This window comes from Emys orbicularis, chromosome 7 (assembly GCF_028017835.1).
Source record: "Emys orbicularis isolate rEmyOrb1 chromosome 7, rEmyOrb1.hap1, whole genome shotgun sequence".
Classification (NCBI taxonomy): domain Eukaryota; kingdom Metazoa; phylum Chordata; order Testudines; family Emydidae; genus Emys; species Emys orbicularis.
Window position 1 is genome coordinate 7827550 of NC_088689.1, and position 21092 is coordinate 7848641.

Genomic DNA, 21092 nt, shown 5'->3' on the forward strand with positions numbered 1-21092 from the left:
GTTAGCAGGCTTTTGATGCTGCTTTTCAGCTCCTCCAGAGGCTTCTTTAATGAACAGAATCCTAGCTTTTAAAATAATTTGCAGTTTCTTTCCCTCTGAAATAACTCACGCAAGAAATTTATTTTTAAAGATGATCTCCATTTGCTTTTCCCCAGAAGAGGTAAGTTTTCTATCATCCCAAACACACCACATCCTCCATCCACCCACCCACTCACCTCTCAGTCGGTCTCTCTCCCCCTCTCCCTATTCATACATCTATATAAGCACAACTCTCTCACCCTCTGTCTGTCCACTGGTCTCTCTTTCTCATAATCTGGGTAAAGTTGCAGCTATATGCAGCAGTCAAATTGGAGTCAAACCAATGTCCATTTCCAAACTAAGCAGGACTATATCAATCCACCATCTGCTTTGGCTTCTAATCCATCTCCGAATCCAGTTTAAAAACATCCCTTTATTGTCAAAACTCTTCACGGACTCCCCGCCTTCCCCGACCTATGTCCACTTGTTTTTCTGTTGACTTCTTCTCCTCTTTCAGTCTCCTTCTACTCCACTCAGCTCCTCATGGGGGCTCTCCTTATTAGGGGTCGGGGGGTTCTATGACTCTGGTGCTGTATTATCTATATGAAACTAGCTGCCACTTCTGCACCCTCCAATTGAATGAGTCACTTTCCCTGTTACAGAACCCGGACTTGTGATGACTTTCTTTTCCCCTCACCCATGACTGACTCTTTCTGTGAAACATTTGATGGCAATATGTCTTAACTAGAGATGAGCTCGAGCTGCAATTGGAAAAAAAAATGGTTCTGGATTTCAAATACCCAGAATTCAAGTAAACTCTGGATCTATTCTAAAGATAGGGGATATGTGTGACATTGTGAATATGGATCTGGGGTCAGATTTGGAACCCCTCCTCCAAAGTCTAAGGGTGTCTTCATCTAGCTCCACCCCATAGTGCTAAGGATGTTGTATAAAAATAAACAGGATTGTATTGTAGGACAATGTTAGAAGACATGTGTAAATTACCAAAAAGGGGATATTCACTCTGCTTGGAGAGACAACAGTCATGTCCACCCAGCAGATTAATTGTTTGTATTTATTTTCTCTCTAATTAAGTCTCCTTGAGGCAGTGACTGTTTCCTTCTCTGTGTTGCACCCTGCCATGGTTTCATGCCTTCTTTCCCCTTGATACCATGTCAGTAAATATTACAGCTCTCTCCAGAAACTGCCATTGCAGCATTACTCTGATGAAAGTGAACAATACACATATAATTAACCATATTCTCTTTGGGGCAGGAACTGTCTGTTCTTCTGTTTGTACAGCAACCAGTACAATAGAGTCTTGGTTCATGACTGGGGTCCCTAGGTGCTAGATAATACAAATAATAAACATGACTAACATCGATAAAGCTAATGGTTGTATCTGGGCACAAATAATTGGCAAATTGAGCTCTTTCTCCCCTCTGTGTGCTAATTGCTTACAGCCTTTCGATTTGTGCAATTTAATAAGTCACTCAAAAATATTCAGGGTTAGATTATGATTAAACTTAATTGAAAAAATTATTTTTTTCCATCAATCAATCACATTTTCATGATTTTTTTACCTTTCCAATCATCTCTAATTATGCTACCCAACCCATTGACTTCTATGGAACTACTTGCGGTGTAAGTTATTACTTTATGTGAATAAGATTATCAAAATGTATCCTTCAATGAATAATTTATACACACATATTTTAGCCTTACAGTTTGTTATTTGGATAGGTCGTCACCTGTTTTCTATTATGGGTGGGGTGTAATTGGCTGTCCGAGTAACAAGATTGTTGTTGCTCCCTGATTGGATGACTAAAACTTTTATAAACAGGAAGAAGGACATCAAGATGATTTCAAGATGGCCGCAGCAGATACTTTACACCAATCCCATTCACATTTGTATTTGTGAAACTTTCACTTTCTGCGAACATTCTTACCAAAAAAACCACACTTCTATGAACGTGTGCAGAAAATGTCTACAAAAAGTCACAAATGTCATCAAAGAGAATCCAGGCGGGTTATTCGAACTAATGTTCCCAAACATTTTAATGAAGCATTTGCCCAGCTGTACCAACCATGGTTTCAAGCCTTCTTTCCCCTTGATACCATGTCAGTAAATATTGCCGCTCTCTCCAGAAAACTGCCAATGCAGCATTGCTCTGATGAACTAGTCCTGACCCTGATGGCTTTTCAGCAAAATATTGAAAATGGAAATACTTCATCCAAAAATTGCAATATTTTGATACAAAATGGCACTGCGGTGCCTCCTAGTAGTTGTAGTTGAGTGCCTTATGCTCCCATTCTATGGGCTGGGCTCTCCGATGCACTACTTTCTCCCCTCTTGTTGAGGGACTGCATCAGGCTGTGGTGATCATGGGAGGTGTCAGTTCTTAGCACATCACCACAGTTAGAGCACATCACATGTATTAATGAAGTTTTCCTCAAAACACCCTTATGAGAGAGAGAAGTGTCAATCTCGTCCCTCTTTTTGCCAGATGAGAAAGCCCCAGGCCTCTGTTTGTTGTAAAGGTTTGAGTTCATCTGCGTACCCCACACCTGATATCTCCCACCCTGAGGTAGCATCATAATCCCTTCCACAGCAACCAGTCTGGATGTCAGAGAATGACTTTTAGCTGCAGGTGAAGGGGTAAACAGGGGGAACGATAAGCCCTGAAGAATCAAAGATTCTGTTTTTATGGAAATCCCTCTTTCATTAGAAGGGAGTCAACACAGGAATACAGAGTTCATATGATCTACAAGCAGCTGAATTCTCTCTAAATAGAATGTTTTCTCAAAGTTTTGCAGGAGGTGTCAGCAGATTATTTTAATGTTGTTTTTCTGTGGTTTAAATTCCTCTGGGGACTTTCACGTAGCAGCCAAAAATAAGAAAAAGAAAATGATCTTGCAAACGTATATAAAAAAGGCAGCGGGAAAGATGACAGTGGTTTCTCTGGTAACGTTTACAGTCAGATTTTTTTCTACGGGAGCATTAGCAGCCCCCAGTGAATTCATTCATAAGACTTAAAGTGCCCCAGGACTATTTATGTGAGGGCCATAGCAGGGTCATATGGCAATTAAAATATAATAGTGAGCAATTAGGATTTTCAGCTTTGATCTGATTAGCAATAGAGTGTGTTTTAAAAGCCTATAAAGCCTCCTGAAAGTTTCTTTCCTGTCAAATAAAACATACATGCATGGCGTATAGAAATGCAACCATGAAAGGGCCCAAGGCCCAGGGTTAAACTCAATGCTTTGCCTCACAGCCCAGCCTGGTGGCTTTAAGCCACTTTTGTGGCCTCCTGATCCTGGACCATTCCAAAGGGTGGAGAGATCCTGGAGTAATTTACCATCCCCAGGGACCAATCTGAATTACGCCATCTCCCCAGGATGCTCCACAATCTCTGTAGCACTGTGTGATGTGGCTCCACCTCTGACATGTTCCTCCCACTCCCAGCCCAGTCCCTGGCTCACCTCCTACCCCTGGGCTGCAATGGGATCCTTGGAACATAGGCTTACCACAGTCTTCTGTGGTTCCTGCTCAAAGGGAATCCTCCTTCAACCTGAACAAGTGCTTTTAAGGCTGCCTTGCATCGCTCGAGCCCTTTTGCACAGTGTAAAGGGGCTAGAGTAGGGTGAGGATCTCACCCAATATTTTCTCTGTTGAAGGACTGTAACTCTGGAATGTTATCTCTCAAAGTGCACTTCTGCTTTGAAGAGCAACTGTAAAAGTAGCATCATGGGTTTTGAGCTGATCACGTCCCAGTGATTTCCAGATCATATCTGCTCAGTTTAAAATAATTAAAAAATAAAGATAGGTTCTCACTAGCTGTCAGCCCCATAAAAACAGACTGGGATCTGAGAGTCAAGCTGGGTTCTTTCTGGCTTGCACGTCAGCACCAATAATAAAGATTCTGCAAAACAGGTTCTGCTCTGGGTTACACATGTGCAAAACCCCATGGGCTTGACTCTCTGTTGCCTTGCTCCTTGTGGAGTCATTTACACTAAACTGTTTCAGCAGGGTTTTGCACTGGCAGAAAAGATTGAATCAGAAAGCAGGCCAATGGAGAACCAGGTTCAGTATTGTCATATACTGTCATCAATAATCCCAGTTTTTTCTAGTGGGGATGCAGAACTCTGAGGGTAGAATTTGGACAGTCAATAGAAATTAGTGAGCAATTCTGGTTAGAATGTGTGAGCCAGAATAAAATCTAACTCCCCTTTCTATAACTGTGTTAGTTTCTCAAAAAGCAGAATCACAGTTTAACATGCATCAATGACCCAAAAAAATCAAAGACGTCCCGTTCTAGGCGACACTAACAACTTTTGGTTTCTTGTTTAGTTTGTGTTTGTGGGAAGACGGGTAGGTGATTGGAGCAGTTTTTAATCGTATTTGTTATTCTTTGCTTTGCAGTGCTTTTGAAATTCCTCGTTTTACTTCTCCTTTTTGCTAGACCCTCAGAGGACTTCAAGGGTTTATCTCTGTGGAAAGGAACATTAATCATTATCATCATTATTCTCATTGCTGGTGTCCATCAGTTCAATATATGATAAATCTCTCTTGTGCCTAATGACAGGCAGACTTCAAAACGCTTGGATTTTAGTATGGATAATAAGCATTCAAGAGTGTGGATGCTCATTCAAGCAATATAGCTGGACAGCTCAAAAAACATGCTTTCTTACAAGGTTCTCAGCTCTTTCTGCTTTTGTCAGGCCAGAAATACCATGGGAAACATGGGAAAAGATGTTCTTATGATATCATGGAAGCTTCTGGTCCTGTCTGGAAGCCAGAAGGGCAGAGATGAGTGAACAATTTTTTTAAAAATGGGAGTGGAAATTCCAGATTGCAAAAGTTTCAGCAAAGTCCAGGTTAAAGGGAAAGAGAAAGGTTTGGATTAGAGACAGGTTCAAACCCAAATCCTGGACCAATCCTAAACTTTGGGGAGGTGTTGACAAAATTCAAATATGGATCTGGATCTAAATTTTGGCCCATGTCCTTTACTTCTACTGTGATTCGAACCAAAACAGTGGACCCCAACTCCCTTGAAGTGTTCAAAATCTGTTTTTTGGCATGGGATCATCTCTAATTTGCGGGTAAAAGAGGGGTCCTATTTTTGCTGACCCAATTCAGTTGCTATACTATTTATTAATGTATCTATCTGTAACACGGTTCATGACACACCCCTCTTCCTGGGGCCCGCTTGCCCTCCCCAATAAGGCTCAGAGAGGCTTCAGGGTTGTGCAACACCCATGTCTTTATTAACTTAACTTCATCCCACCACAAGTGTCCATCTATGTACAAGTTTTACAGGATTACTCTCCTCCTTTCCAGGCAGAGCCAGCCTTCTGCTAGGAGACCTCCAGTTCCCTCCCTGACTGACTGACTTCTCCCTGGCTGCCCCCCTGCCTTCTGGCTCCCTCCCAGCCTTTATAGCCCTTGGCTTGTCAGGCCAGCAGGTGTTGCCAATCCTCATGCCAGCATCAGGTCTTTTCCATCCAGGGCCGACTCCGGGTTTTTTGCCGCCCCAAGCAAAAAAAAATAAAATAAACGGAGTGCCGCTGCCGAAGCAAAAAAAAAAACACCAAAAACGGAGTGCCGCCCCTTGAAAAGAGCCGCCCCCAAAGGGCCAGAATGCCGCCCCTTCAGAAGTGCCGCCCCAAGCACATGCTTGGAACGCTGGTGCCTAGAGCCGGCCCTGTTTCCATCAGCCCCAATCTGCTTCCCCTGATTGGAGTTGACTGGGAAGGGGCTAATTAGTTGCTTTTGCACCAGCACTCTGCTACACTATCCCACAAAGAATCTCCTTCTAAGGGCCAGATTCAAAAGTGATATGTAAGATGATGTAAACCAGACCCCGGAGATTCTGCTCTCAGTTAAACTACTACCTCCATCTGAAACTGATGGGAGTGACTCCGGCTGTATAGGAGTGTAACTGAGAGCAGGGTCCAGCCTCCATACGATAACTTAGACCCTACCTCTGAATTTGGCCTGTAGTACCATCTGTGCTGGAAAATAGACCAGCGCAACTTATTGTGCTCAGTCCAATGTGCTCATGCTTTCCTTTTCACGCACGTTTGTGTTACACTAATTGATTGTTGCCTGAAGGTGAGGAGATATTTAGTGACAAGCACTTTAGTGTCAGTGCAATTACAGTGCATTATTTCGGGTATGCGCTGTAGAGAGACCTGCCTGCTATCAAAATGATATTAAAATATTAGTGTATCAATACTGATGTATAAAGCAATGATGGATACAACTAAAAAGGCTCTGATTTGAAATTGCACTGAACAAAACCACGGGAGCTGAACAGTCCCAAATGTTAGGCAAGTTTGGACCCAGATCCAGATATGACCCTCGAGGATGGCTGCTGTCTCTACAATAAGCTGATTCTAAAGCCTCAGTTGAAACATCCATTAAAGACATTCAGTACATGAAGATTGTGAGATGACCAGATACTATGGCAAGGGGACCATATTAGTACCAAAGACAGGTAAGACCTGTTAAATTAGGGCAGGGGTGGCCAACCTGAGCCTGAGAAGGAGCCAGAATTGACCAATGTGCATTGCCAAAGAGCCACAGTAATATGTCAGCAGCCCCCCATCAGCCTCCCCCTCCCAGCTCCCAGCACCTCCCACCCACCAGCAGCCCCATCGATCAGCGCCTCCCCCTCCCTCCCTGCACCTCCCTATCAGCTGTTTCATGACATTTTGAGCAGGGGGTTGGACTAGATGACCTCCTGAGGTCCCTTCCAACCCTGAGATTCTATGATTCTATGACATGCAGGAGGCTCTGAGAGGGAGAGGGGAAGAGCAAGGGCACTGCAGGCTCAGGGGAGGTGGCAGGAAGGGGTGGAGAGGGGGCAGGGCCCATGGCAGAGCCAGGGGTTGAGCAGTGCACTCCCCGGCACATTGGAAAGTTGGCGCCTGTAGCTCCAGCCTGGGGTCGGTGCATATGCAAGGAGCCGCATATTAACTTCTGAAGAGTCGCATGTGGTTCCGGAGCCACAGGTTGGCCACCCCTGAATTAGGGGATGGGTGGACCCAATTCTGAATTCAAACTCTGGGGCACAGGCTCCTGCCTACGTCACAGTTTTGCAGTAGACTAATATTCCGAGAAGTGGTGAAACGTTTATACAGCATGACTGATCCCACATGTATGCATATATCTTTGGTCTTGAAATTGGACTAGAAATCTTGGAACACTTGCCACCTGTTTAGTAGAACATGGCAACAATGCACAATGATTTAAGATTGGAAGTGAAGAAAAATATTGTATGGCAGAGTGTAATGATGTCCAAAATCATGGTCACTACTGGGGATTGAACCAGTGATAACCTGAGCTAAAAGCATGAGCCTACACAGCATGAGCTAAAGGACTATGGGCGAAAGCCTGGCTCTGCTTAAGTCAGTGGGAAAACTACCCTTGACTTCAACAATCCCAGGATTTTCCAGCTGGGAGCTGAAGTACATTCATATTCTCTGTGGACTGGGTGCTGAGGGGAACATATACATGAGTGACAATTGCACTGCCATGTAAGTAATGCACATGCAATAGCACGGCAGAAAGCAATGGTCAGCACTAAAAAGATGACAACCACTTCTCAAATTGTTGTTATTTGTGCTAGTGAGGTGGCTAGGAGCCCTAATCATTCACCAGGACACCATTGTGCAAGGCGCTGTACAAGCACAGACAAAAAGACAAAAATGACAAAAAATTAACCTCAATACTAAAACTGAAGAGCAAAAGGTCTGAGTGATGACAATGTTTATCTCCTTTGGCAACACCTCCTCAGCCCCAGAGCCTTCATTCAAAAGCACCACCACCTCCACATACACCTGGTGGAGCTGTGTTTGTGAAACCAAAAAATGTGCTTTGTTTCTTACCAATAGAACCTGTTTGGTGCGACACCCTCCTGGAGAAGCTGCCATCTTCTGCCAAACTCAACCGAACTGTATAACTGGAGACAAAACAGAGTACAATCACTGTACCTTCCTGACCTCTTTTTTTTTAACTGCAAGAATCACATTAAAGTATGAGGGTAAACACAGTCAACAAAGGAACAGAACTGCAACCTGTACGGCTTTGGAAGTGTTCTCTGGCATCCATTGCTTCTGCGGCAGTGCCTCCAAAGTCAAAGGACTGATCTGTGGATAGCCAGGAGACTCTGACTATAATGGAAATGAACAACACGCCCGATGGAAGAGAGCGTGACATTCCCCAGGCCCGTTCATGGCTTTGGAAAGGCTATGGGAAGTGAGGGGTTATGCGGCTACACCCCGGATTATGCATGTATTCCTCTTGTGTGCTATAGATCCAAGCTCTCCAGTGGCCTGCTCCACCAGAGAGCATAGGTAGGGGCTTGTAAGAGTTCTGGGAAATGGCAGAGGTGGTTCCCAGGAGCTCTGTAAACTGTGAGCCTGCACTTGTCACAAACTCCTCATTAATGGGGTACAGCCTGTCGTGGCCACTACTACAGCCCAGGGGTTGCAGTTCAACTGCACAAGTGCCCTGCCTCCTGGATGGGGAGGAGAAATCGGACTTCTGTTTGTCCCCAGTGCAAATCCTACTTTGCTTGCTCTTTGCACAGGGAAACTGAATTTTGCTCATGGGGGGAGCCATCTTTCTATAGACCTGTCCCATATTTTATGATACTTTAATTACTCTCACTTAACTTACAATTATGCTCTTGGGGATTTCAGGCACAGGTCATTCTCTGTATGCACTGTTGCCCACTACTGAATAGAGTATCTCTGATATGCTGGAACTAAAACATGCCTGTGTACTTTGGTACCTGACTGAAAGGAAGCAGAAATAATCCTTGCTACCACTGACAGCCCCTGAAGATTCAACCACAGTTCCAATAGCAGAGGCCAGTGGTATTCAGAGGGGGAAAAAAATACTTGCATGGACTGTTGCAAATGATGCATATGAGCAGGGCCGGCTCCAAGTTTTTTGCTGCCCCAAGCAAAAAAAAATGTCCTGCACCCCCCCCCCGGCCCTGCCCCAACTCCACCCCTTCTCCGCCCCATTCCAACCCCTTCCCCAAATCCCCGGCCCTGCCTCCTCCCCTGGGCGCGCGGCATTTCCCCTCCTACCACTCCCTCCCATCCCAGGCAAGCCTGGGAGGAAGGGGGAGAAGCGGAGCAGCGGCGGGCTCGGGGGAGCAGGCGGCAGTGGAGCGGAGGTGAGCTGCGGGGGGGAGCGGTTCCTCTGTCCCCCCTCCCCCCAGGGTTACTTCCTACGGCCCTCCCCGCGCCCCCCATCGCCGCAGCTCACCTCCGCTCAGGGCCGGCTCCCGGCTTTTTGCGCCCCCAAGGAAAAAAAATAAAAAGGAGCCGGAGTGCCGCCCCTTGTTAAGTGCTGCCCCAAGCACATGCTTGGAGCACTGGTGCCTAGAGCTGGCCCTGCATATGAGCAGTTAGCTGCTAAACATAGCGATTGTGTCTGCATGCAGCTGCAAACAGTTACCTACAGTTGACTGAGACATGTAACTCAGGGTCTAGCTCCTTTAGGTGATATCAGATCATAAAGGTTTGCGGGTCGTTGCAATTTTTACTTTCCTCCTGAATTGACGCTTGCGAAGGGTACTGAACTTACAGCCACGCGTAACAGAGAAATGAAAGTTACTTACCTGTAAGCGAGGTTCTTCGAGATGGACTCTGCATATTCCCACTCTTGGGAGAGTTTAGAAAACAGTATGCATATTGAGTTGGCTGGTGGGTAAGGAGCACTAGCTAAACAATGACTAACATCAATCTACCAATCTGTGCCTCTGAGCTAGTTGCGATATCTAACAAATAATGGCTTGGAAACGTGTGTATTGAATGCCATGTGGCTGCTCTAAAAATTTCTATTATTGGAACGTGTTTCAAACATGCCACCGAGGCTGCAATCTCTCTAATGGAGTCGACAGTCAGATGGGGGCCCGGGGAGAGCGGGGGAGGAGAAATTGTGAAGCATGCTTGTAAATTTCCATTATACACTCTCTGACCCATCTTGATAATGTTTGTGTGGAAATAGGATTTCCTTTACAGTTACCAGCATATGAAACAAACAATTTAAGTGAAAATCTAAAGTCTTTAGTCCTATCCAAATAGAAGGATAAAACTCTTTTTGTATCCAGATAATATAGCTCTGATTCTCCCCTTATTCGAATGAGGTCGTGTGTGTGTGTGTGTGTGTGTGTGTGTGTGTGTGTGTGTGTGAAAAAAACACTGGCAATGTGATGGACTGATTGATAAGGAAATTTGAGGTGACTTTTCGGATGAATCTAGGTTGTGGCTGAAGAACTTCTTTGTCCTTATAAAATGAAGGGTCAACCATTAAAGCATGAAGTTCACTAATCCTCCTATCTGATGTTATTGCTATAATAAAGGCAGTCTTAATTGATGAAATAAGGAACATGAAGATAAGGGCTCAAATGGTGGAGACATAAGCTGTGACAGCACTAAATTTAAGTGCCATGGTGCCACAGGATCTCTCATCGGGGGTGGGGTACACATTTAGTAACTCTTTAAAAACTTAATAACCTCCTGCAAGAATACCGATTTACCATCTATTTGTATATGAGAAGCTGCTATTGCATGTAAGATGTACCTTCAGCAAAGCAACAGAGAAACCTTTATGCTTTAAATATAACACAATAGAGATTGAATAGGGGCTGACACAGGATCTATCGTCTATCAGATATCCATAGTGAAAACCATTTCCATTTTAATTCATACTATTTTCTAGTTGATTTTCTTCTGGCATTAAGAAGAACATGTTGAATATTCATAGAGAAAGACCTCTCCAACTCTGTTAGAGACTGATTGCCCATGTTGTCAGATGCAATGATAATGGATCAGGATGGTAAACTGTCCCTTATTGTTGTTTCAGAAGGTCTGTAGACACTGCGAAGAATCTCTAGTTCCTTTTGGAAAGCAGGAGCAAACCCACGAACTATGGCTGTCACAGCCAAGCTGGGGTAATCGGTATCATTCTGGCCAAGACCAGTCCTATTTTTCTCACAACTTTCAACATCAGAGGAAATGGTGAGAATGCATACGTTAGTTCTGCATCCCATCCAAGGAGGAACACATCTGCCAGAGTGTGACAGGGTTCACTCACCACTGCAGCGCCTTCTGCTGGCTGTTCCGTGAATTAGCTCTCCTAGCCGGTGCACCCTCTTCTGGTGGCATCTCGACTCCATCACTTCAGTTCCCGGACCCACGTCGCTTCCAGGAACGCAGTGTCCCCTTCACGACACAGCCCTCCGGCTATGCCACACACTGTGCTCCCCCCTTCCAGGGGACAGTATCGCCGTCCCTCAGTCCAGCCACTTCCTCAGTGGTGAGTGGGGCCCGGGGGAATCCAGGCCCGCCCAATACTCTGGGTCCCGGCCCAGGGGCCCTGTAGATGGCCACCACCTGCTGCATCCCCTCTGACTCTTCAGTTCATTTCCCTGGGGCACTTCCCCGCGGCCTCCATCGCCTTCTTTGTCCTTACCTCAGGGCTTCAGCCTGCCAGTCTTAGTATGTAGCCAGGAGTCCTCTCTAGCTTCCCCAGTCCCTGCTGGTACTCCTTCCTCCTGCTAGGAGCCTGAACTTCCCTCCTCAAGTTCTAGGCAGCTACTGAACCTGCTCTGCCCTGCAGCTCTTCTTATATAGGCCTGCCTGGCCCTGATTGGCTGCTCCTCTCAGCCCTTCTCTGATTGGCTACCTCCTGCGCAGCCTCCCTAGAACTCTATTAACCCCTTAGAGCCCAGTGTGAGACAGGCAGCCCATCACACAGAGATTGAGTATCCACTCCCACTCTGAAACAAAAATAACAGCATTTCCTGTTGAATCTTATTGCAAATAGATCTATCTTTGGCGTACCTCAAGGAGCAAAGATGTCTCTGATTACAGAGTCTTTCAAAGACCATTTGTGCATCTGTGTGGATTCCCTGCTTAGTTCTGGTTGAGGGATCCAGCCTGATGTAAAGCTATCGGACTCACCCTTTGGGCTTTACACCAGTCCCAAAGTTTCATTGCCTCCTTGCAAAGCTGTGGTGATCGGGCTTCCCCTTATCTGTTTACATAGTACATTGCTGTCATATTGTCTGTGGCCACTTGAACCACCGACCCTTGAATCTGGGGGAGAAATGACCTGAGTGCCAACCAAACTGCTCTTGATTCCAGAATGCTGCTATGGAGACAACCTTCCTGTCGATCCCAGAGTCCCCTTGTTACAAACTTCTCGAGATGGGCACCCTAGCCTGTGTTTGCAGAGCCTGTTGTGATTATCATAGACAGGACTGGATAACACCCCTCTCAGAACATTTCCCCAATCCATCCACCACCAGATGGATCTTTGGATTTGCCTGGGAACTGTAATTATCATATCCCTACTGTGTACCAACAGTCTGATGTTCTTTGATAACCAGTGCTGGGGCAGTTTCATCCTAAACCTTGCATAAGCTGTGAAATATGTACCATCATACCCATTAGTGATAGAAAAAAAAGTTACTCTCTGAGATGGATTCAGCAGCGAAGATTGAAAGGTACACTTTATCTTCAGGGAATTCTCCCTCAGAATGTATGCTTTTGCTCTTTGGGAATCGAGAAGAGCTCCTGTGAATAGGATTTTCTGTGATGGGGTCGGTAGTTATTTCTTTTATTTTATTAAAGAAACCTAAATTTCAGAATAGAGGGCATGCAAATATTGTGAGCTCTTCCAGCTCATCCTCTGAGGTTGCTATTAGGAGCCAGTCATCAAACTATGGAAAGACAGAAACCCCTCATCTCTTGAAGAACGCTGCTACTCCAGATAGACATTTTGTAAAGACTTTGGGTGCCAAGGAGAGGACAAAGGGGAGGATTCTGTATTGGAAATGATCCTGCCTTACAGCAAAAGGAAGGTACTTCCTGTATGATGGTCTTATTGCAATATGAAAGTAAGCTTCTTTGAGATCAAGAATAAACCAATCTAGAAAGGATAGGGAAGGAATAAAGGATCCTAGGGTTAATATTCCGAAATGCATCTTTCAGACGTACTTGTTTAGGTTCCTTAGATCTAAGACTGGACGAAGATCTCCATCTTTTTTTGGAATTAGAAAATAGCAGGAGCAGAACCCTTGATTCCTCAGATTTATTAGAACCTTCTCTATTGCTCTCTCCATTAGCAGAGAACTGATCTCTGATCTTTACAATGTCCCATGAGTGGGGTTCCTGAAAAGAGAGGGAGAGGAAGATTGATTTGGAGGAAGTGTATCAGATTGGCTGGTATAACCATTCTTTATAGTATGCAACACCTATCTGTCTGTGGCGATCTTTAGCCACTCACTCTAACATTGACTTAAAAGGTCTCCAAATGTAAGGAAAACAGGATCCAACATTGCTTTGCGGCTCTCAAACACCACTGAAAACCTGCAGTCTCACTGCAAGCAAAGAAGCAGCGGTAGGCCAATTATTTTGCTTCATTTTGGGCTTGAATGGCCATTTCTTGTATGACTGAGAAGCAAAAGATTGTTGTTGTTGTTGGTATTGGTAGTGATGTCTTCTTTTGCTGAATGAAGAAGAATAAGGTGGGTTATACTGTCTTTGGAATCTGAAGAGATCTAGCAAATCTCCTTTTGAAAGTCTGCAAAAGACCCAGGGATCTGGATGTAGATCTTGTCTCTTTCATTTTTTCCAATAATTCATTGTTTTTTGAACTACACAGGCAATTGCCTCCAAAAGGAAAGTCCTTAACTTTAGATTTTGTTTTCCGTGGAAGAGAAGAGGAACATAGCCAGGCATGTCTTCTGAGAGTTCTTACTGTTGCCACTGGGCTTGAAGATACATCTGAGACAGCAAAGAAAAGCTTTTATGCTTGCTTACCAATGTTTTGACCCTCCTTAAAGAGGGAATTAGTGACTCTGGGAAAGGAGAAGAGCATAGCACTGCTTCTGCCAGGGAGGAGAAGGGAGAATTTGAGAAGGACGGGAGATGAATTAGGGAAATATAACCTAGATGGAGCTACTATAAGGTGGATGAATAACTGGTTGGAAAACAGTTCCCAGAGAGTAGTTATCAGCGGTTAAAGTCAAGTTGGAAGGGCATATTGAGTGGAGTCCCACAGGAATCAGTTCTGGGTCTGGTTCTGTTCAATGTCTTCATCAATGATTTAGATAATGGCCTAGAGAGTACACTTATAATGTTCATGGACAATACTGAGCTGAGAAGGGTTGCAAGTGCTTTGGAGGATAGGATTAAAATTTAAAATGATCTGGACAAACTGGAGAAATGGTCTGAAGTAAATAGGATGAAATTCAATAAGGACAAATGCAAAGTACTCCACTTAGGAAGGAACAATCAGTTGCACGCATACAAAATGGGAAATGACTGTCTAGGAAGAAGTACTGCGGAAAGAGATCTGGAGGTCATAGTGGACCACAAGCTAAATATGAGTCAACAGTGTAACGCTATTGCAGGGGTAGGCAACCTATGGCACGGGTGCCGAAGGCGGGACGTGAGCTGATTTTCAGTGGCACTCGCACTGCCCGGGTCCTGGCCACCGGACTGGGGGGCTCTGCATTTTAATTTAATTTTAAATGAAGATTCTTAAACATTTTAAAAACCTTATTTACTTTACATACAACAATAGTTTAGTTATATATTATAGACTTATAGAAAGAGACCTTCTAAAATCGTTAAAATGTATTACTGGCATGTGAAACCTTAAATGAGAGGGAATAAATGAAGACTCGGCACACCACTTCTGAAAGGTTGCTGACCCCTGCGCTATTGCAAAAAAAGCAAACATCATTCTGGGATGTATTAGTAGGAGTGTTGTAAGCAAGACATGAGAAGTAATTTTTCTGTTCTATTACGTGCTGATTAGGCTTCAAGTGGAGTATGGTGTCCAGTCTGGGCGCTACATTTTATGAAAGATGTGGACAAATTGAAGAAAGTCCAGAGAAGAGTAACAAAAATGATTAAAGGTCTAGAAAATATGACCTATGAGGGAAGTCTGAAAAAAATGGGTTTGTTTAATCTGGAGAAGAGGAAACAGAGGGAACATAACAGTTTTCAAGTATGTAAAAGGCTGTTACAAGGAGGAGGGCAAAACATTATTCTCCTTAACCTCTGAGGATAGAACAACAAGCAATGAACTTAAATTGCAGCAAGGGCGATTTAGGTTGGACATTAGGAAAAGCTTCCTAAATGTCAGGGTGGTTAAGCACTGGAATAAATTGCCTAGGGAGGTTATGGAATCTCCATCAGTGGAGATTTAAGGGCAGGTTAGACAAACACCTGTCAAGGATATTCTAGATAATACTTAGTCCTGCCTTGAGAGCAGGGGACTGGGCTAGATGACCTCTCGAGGTCCCTTACAGTCCTATGATTCTATAATTTTAAATCTTCCAGTTGAACAGAAGGAGTATTGTTACAGTACAGAACAGGGAATAAACAGACCTGGCTTCTATTTTCAGCTTGTATGACCTTGGGCAACTCACTTAATATCTCTCTGCCTCAGTTCCCCCATTTTACAGACTGGTATAATACCTCTTTTTACAGACTGGTATAATACCTAACAGGGATGTTTAGAAGATACCTACATTAACTAGAGCTGTTTCAAACATGGTAAGTTCTTTTAAACATTTTGAAATATCAGTTGAAAACAGATAAAAGCCAAAAAAAAGCATTTCCCCCCTTCTCTCCCTTTTTCCTTTCCCCTTCCTTTCTCAGTTGCAAAACAGAAAAGGGTGGGGGGAGAAAGGATGAAGAGAATGGGGAAATAAAAGAAAAAGATTATCACAAGGGAAAGGAAGGAGGAAAACATTTTGGTTTTGATTTGAAAACCGAAATATTTCAATTTTCCATTTTCAGGATTTTGTGTTTAAAAAGTGGAAAATTTTAGATGCATGTGAAAAAAAAATCAGACAAGTTTCCTTTTATTAAGAAGGAAAGAATGGAGGCCCCTTAACAAACATCTTTATTCAGTCACTAGTGAAAAAGGGGTGTAGGCTTTCCATGGATAAATAGACGGTTGTCTAATAAAATTAAGAGAGCTGGAATCACCAAGACTTTTCTCCACCCTCATTCTACAGCTTCTCTAGATTGTCACAACAAAACATTGAGCACTATTATTATTGTCACATCTCAGAAATCTCCAGTTGTGGTAACAGTGCACCAGCAACAGGGCGTTTGAACTGAGAGGAATAAAAAGAAAAGCTTGATGGAATTGTTTTAAATGGAGGAAATGTGCATCACTTTTCATTGTATCTGGTCTTTCACTAAATTCACATCACAACTTCTAGTTACACCTGCACAAAATGCAGGGAATGTTTTGTGTGTTCTTAGGGCCTGTTCTTGGTTCCCTGGAAGCCAATGGCAAAAGCTCCCATTGTGTTTGGTGGGATTGACTGGGATTAAGCCCATAGAGAGTTGCATCTATATAGGGCATTGAGATCCTCCTCATTTGCCAGCATCTGAGCTTCTATAATATTCATTTATTCACCTTGGTTCCCAACGTGCCAAATGATGACATGGTAACTGGAGAGTTATTACAGAGTCTCCTGACATTGGTTGTGGAACATCTCATTAGTGTTCAAGGTAATTCCATTTCAGCCAACGGCACAAAATAAATGGTTTTACCATGAAGTAGCGTGAGATGTTGAATTAAATCTGGTAGGAGTTTGGGCAGCATAAATGACCTTCAGTGAACAGGCTGAAATAAAATGTTTTTCCCTATAGGGTACTTTGTTAAATGTATTCTACTGAGATGCCATTTTGGAGTGGAATGGTGGACCAAAAGGAAGAGAAGAATATCTGGGGGCTAGGCTTGATTTTTATCCAGGCAGAACACAAGGATATTTTCCCCCATTTATCACGTGTGGTGCTTTCATGAAAAAAATTGCACAGCATCTTACTGCCATGTTGTAATATAAGCTTTTCCTCTCCCAGGGCTGTTATGACAGGCTCATCCATGTAGTCTCTTAGGAGATGACATTTTATTTTCTTTGGCAAGCATTTCAGTCCGATTACAGGCAATTTTCATTATTAGATCGAAATGATATAATGTTCTTCAATTTTTCAAGCCACAAATAGAAAAAGAATCTTTGATCAGTTTTGATCTAAATTTCCATCTAAGGGGCAAATGTTGATTTGTCACTGTGTTTTTATTTTGCTCCTGCTCAGGCAAAATTTCTATTGAATACAAACTGAATTAAAAAAAAAATCTGAATTTTATTCTTGTTGATGAGGCAATAACCTCATCCTTACTTTTTCTCTATCGTTTCACATTCTTCTTTCATTGTCTATCTAGAATCATAGAATATCAGGGTTGGAAGGGACCTCAGGAGATCATCTAGTCCAACCCCCTGCTCAAAGCAGGACCAATCCCCAGACAGATTTTCGCCCCGAATTGCCCCCTTAAGGATTAAACTCACAACCCTGGGTTTAGCAGGCCAATGCTCAAACCACTGAACTAGCCCTCTCCCCGAATGTATTACAGAACATACATGGCCCTCAGTACTGTAATATTTGATAACCTCACAATCCATAAAGGTCAAGGTGGCTTCTCCATCACTGACAACTTTTAAGTCAAGACTGGATGTTTTTCTAAAAGATAGGCTCTAGGAATTATTTTGGGGATGTTTTCTGGCCTGTGTTATCCCACCCACCCTGTCCCTCTTACATAAGCAGTCTGACTAGAAGACCACAATGGTCCCCTCTGGCCTTGGAATCTATTACCTCCATTTTCTAGACAGGGAACTGAAGTGCTGGATAGGCTAAGGGTATGTCTACACTTACCGGAGGGTCCGGCGGCAGGCAATCGATGTTCTGGGATCGATTTATCGCGTCTGGTTTAGACGCGATAAATGGATCCCGGATCGATCCCGGAAGTGCTCGCCGTCGACGCCGGTACTCCAGCTCGGCGAGAGGAGTACGCGGCATCGACGGGGGAGCCTCCCTGCCGCGTCTGGACCCGCGGTAAGTTCGGACTAAGGTACTTCGAATTCAGCTACGTTATTAACGTAGCTGAATTTGCGTACCTTAGTCCGAAGTGGGGGGTTAGTGGGGACCAGGCCTAAGACTCAGCGGGACTCAGCGTTGCAACACCTAGCTGACTTAGGAGCCTTAGGATATGTTTACACTACACAGTTAAGTCGACTTAAGTTACATCGACGATCATAAACCATTGTAATTACATTGCTTGTGCATGTTCACACAACGCTCCCTGTGTCAGTGGAGCATGTCCACAGCTGGTACTCTAGCGCCAACAGAAAGAGCAGTGCACTGTGGGTAGCTATCTCACTGTTAAAATCACCACCTTCTCCGGCTAGCAGTTCTGGGAATAGATCGCAGTGCATCATGGGGGCGGGGTCACCACCCCATGACGCGGTTTTCTCCATCCCATAATTCCAAAGGCTTCCAACTATATTTCGCACCATTTTCCAACTGCTCCAGTAAACTCTGCCTGAAAGCATGGATCTTGCCACTGCTCACCAGTCCTGTGATAAGCATTATGAGCACAATGCAGTGCATGAAGTACAAATCTGAACAGGCAGCCATGGTGACTGCCCTGCTGTGTGCTGTGGAAAGAAACAATTCAAGATTGATGTTGGCATTCATGGAGCAGCAGTACATGGTAGACTGCTGCTCCTGGGCTTGGGAAACAAGCACTGAGTGGTGGGATCGCATTGTGATGCAGGTATGGGACGATGAGGAGTGGCTGCAGAATTTCCTTGAACTCTGTGCGAAGCTCACGTCCACCCTGCGGCGCCAAGACACCAAACTGAGAGCTGCCCTAACAGTGGGAAAGCGAGCGGCGATTGCTGTGTGGAAGCGGGCAACTCCAGACTGTTACCGGTCAGTCATGAATCAGTTTGGAGTTGGGAAGTCCACTCTGGGGGTTGCAATGATATAAGTGTGCAGGGCCATTTATCGCCTCCTGCTACAAAAGACTGTGACTTTGCGCAATGTGTAGAAAATAGTGGATGGCTTTGTGGCAAAGGGATTCCCTAACTGTAGCAGGGCGATAGATGGCGTACATATCCCAATTTTGGCCCCAGGCCATCTTGCGACGGAGTACGTCGACAGAAAGGGCTACTTTCACTGACATCAATGCAGGGTGATCAGGGAAGGTGCGTGATGCACATATCTTTAGGAACACTGGCCTGCATAGAAAGCTACAAGCTGGGGCTTTCTTTCCAGACCAGAAGATTTCAACAGGGGGTGTGGAAATGCCCGTAGTGATCCTGGGAGACCCAGCATATCCCTTCTTTCCATGGCTCATGAAGCCATACACCGGAAACCTTGACTGCAGCAAGGAGCGCTTCAACAACAGGCTCAGCAGGTGCAGAATGACTATAGGATGTACGTTTGGCAGATTAAAGGGTCGCTGGTGCTGCCTTTTTGGCAGGTTAGACCTCAATGAGGAAAATATTTCCATGGTCACAGCAGCCTGCAATGCTCTGCATAACATCTGTGAAGCCAAGGGGGAAAACCTTCCCCAGGGGTAGAGCACTGAGGTGGATCACCTGGCAGTTGATTTTGGAGCAGCCAGACACCAGGGCTATTAGAGGGGTTTAATTGGGGGGGGGGGTATTCAAATCAGGGAAGGTTTGAAGCAGCATTTTGACAATAAGCCCAGTAATGTGTTTTCTATAATGAATTGAGCCAGGAATTGTTTACCTGCCATCGTAAATGACTCCTGTAATGATTCCTGCCTGAGCATTAATTGTAGTCTGCAAATGTGCCGATGGCCACTGTGTATGAATTTCTGTTGCAACCCTCCAGTGTAGGCCACAAATAAAGAATCACTGTCTTTGTAAGACTACATTTTTATTAAACAGCAATAAACAGATTAACATTTCTTACCAGGGACATGACAGTGAGCAGCACTCTTTGAAGTGAAGATCTGACAGCTGTAAGTCCTGCTGTCGTTATGGAAAATGTCCCTAGGGGTGGAGTGCAAGGGGTACTGCAATGGGCCAGGAATGTGAGAGGAATGTGTGGGGAGTTTGGGGAGGGCAAGGAAGGCAGTTCTGTATGGATTGCTGAGGGAGTTGGCAGACATGTGTTCCACCTGCAGCACAATCAGGGACCTCAGCATCTCTGTTTGGTCCTCCATGAGCTTTATCATCCAGTCCTTATCCTCTATTATCTACTCCTCCTCTGTCTCCTTTCTTGGCTATCCACTTCTAGTTTTTCATGTATTGTCTCTCTTTATGATCTGTGCTCACTATCTGACGATTGCAGCACTTCGCTGATATGTAGGAGCTGGCCCTCAAGGGCAGATCTGCAGGAGGAGAAGAAACAATACACAGAGTCTGTATTGTGTGTGCACTCACAGTCTTGAATCATTGATGTTACATTCACCTATTTCTCACTTTCCCTTAGCAAGCACGCAGCACAACCAGAGCACTAAACATGGTGAGTTCGGCCCATGGGAGGGGGAAGGATGGTGCAAGATGGGACAAAGGGTCTGAGTGGTTTCAGATGGGGATTACTACAAGTGCCTAGGCACACTATTCTGAACACTGACACTGTTTTCCACAGGCAGGGGCGATCAAAGTTGAAATCACGCTCCTGAGAGTAACTGAAGATGCAAGGGTGCATCTCCTGCATGCATGTGGCTTCAGATCGGATCCATATACAGCTCGCCTGTGTGCTGCTTTGGTTCCTGCAGAAGTAACTGCCGAGTGGCGTGGCAAAGTTTCCTACAATGGGGGAAGAACAAAACAGTTCTGCCAAGGAACCTTCGGTGAAGGATTGCAGAATATCTGCAGGAAAGTTTCCTAGAGATCTCTATGGAGGATTCCCGGGAGATCTCGGTGTGCATTAACACACTTTCCCACTGCATTGCTGCACAGGGGAATGTGAAGCAGATGCAAACAGTACCTAGTGTTGTTAATTTTGATCCCTTCTCCCACGTGCACCATGTAACAAAATAAAGGACACCTCTACTTCATGTCACCGTGCACTATCAAAGCAAAATGAGTACTTACCAGAGCTCCCCTCTCCTGCTTCATGCACACCACAGCCGGACAGCTGGGACTCCATAGTCAAAAAGACGTCCTGGCTCACCACGCCAATGGAAGAGCCTGTTGCTT

General features: G+C 44.6%; 1 protein-coding gene across 1 annotated transcript in view; it reads right to left on the reverse strand.

Moving 5' to 3' along the window:
* SORCS1 (sortilin related VPS10 domain containing receptor 1) overlaps positions 1 to 21092 on the reverse strand; it is a gene marked incomplete at its 5' end in the record, with an annotated part of 424998 nt that overhangs the window by 121079 nt on the left and 282827 nt on the right. The window contains 1 exon segment of the mRNA XM_065407558.1: positions 7912 to 7985. Coding sequence (XP_065263630.1) covers positions 7912 to 7985 — 74 coding nt within the window.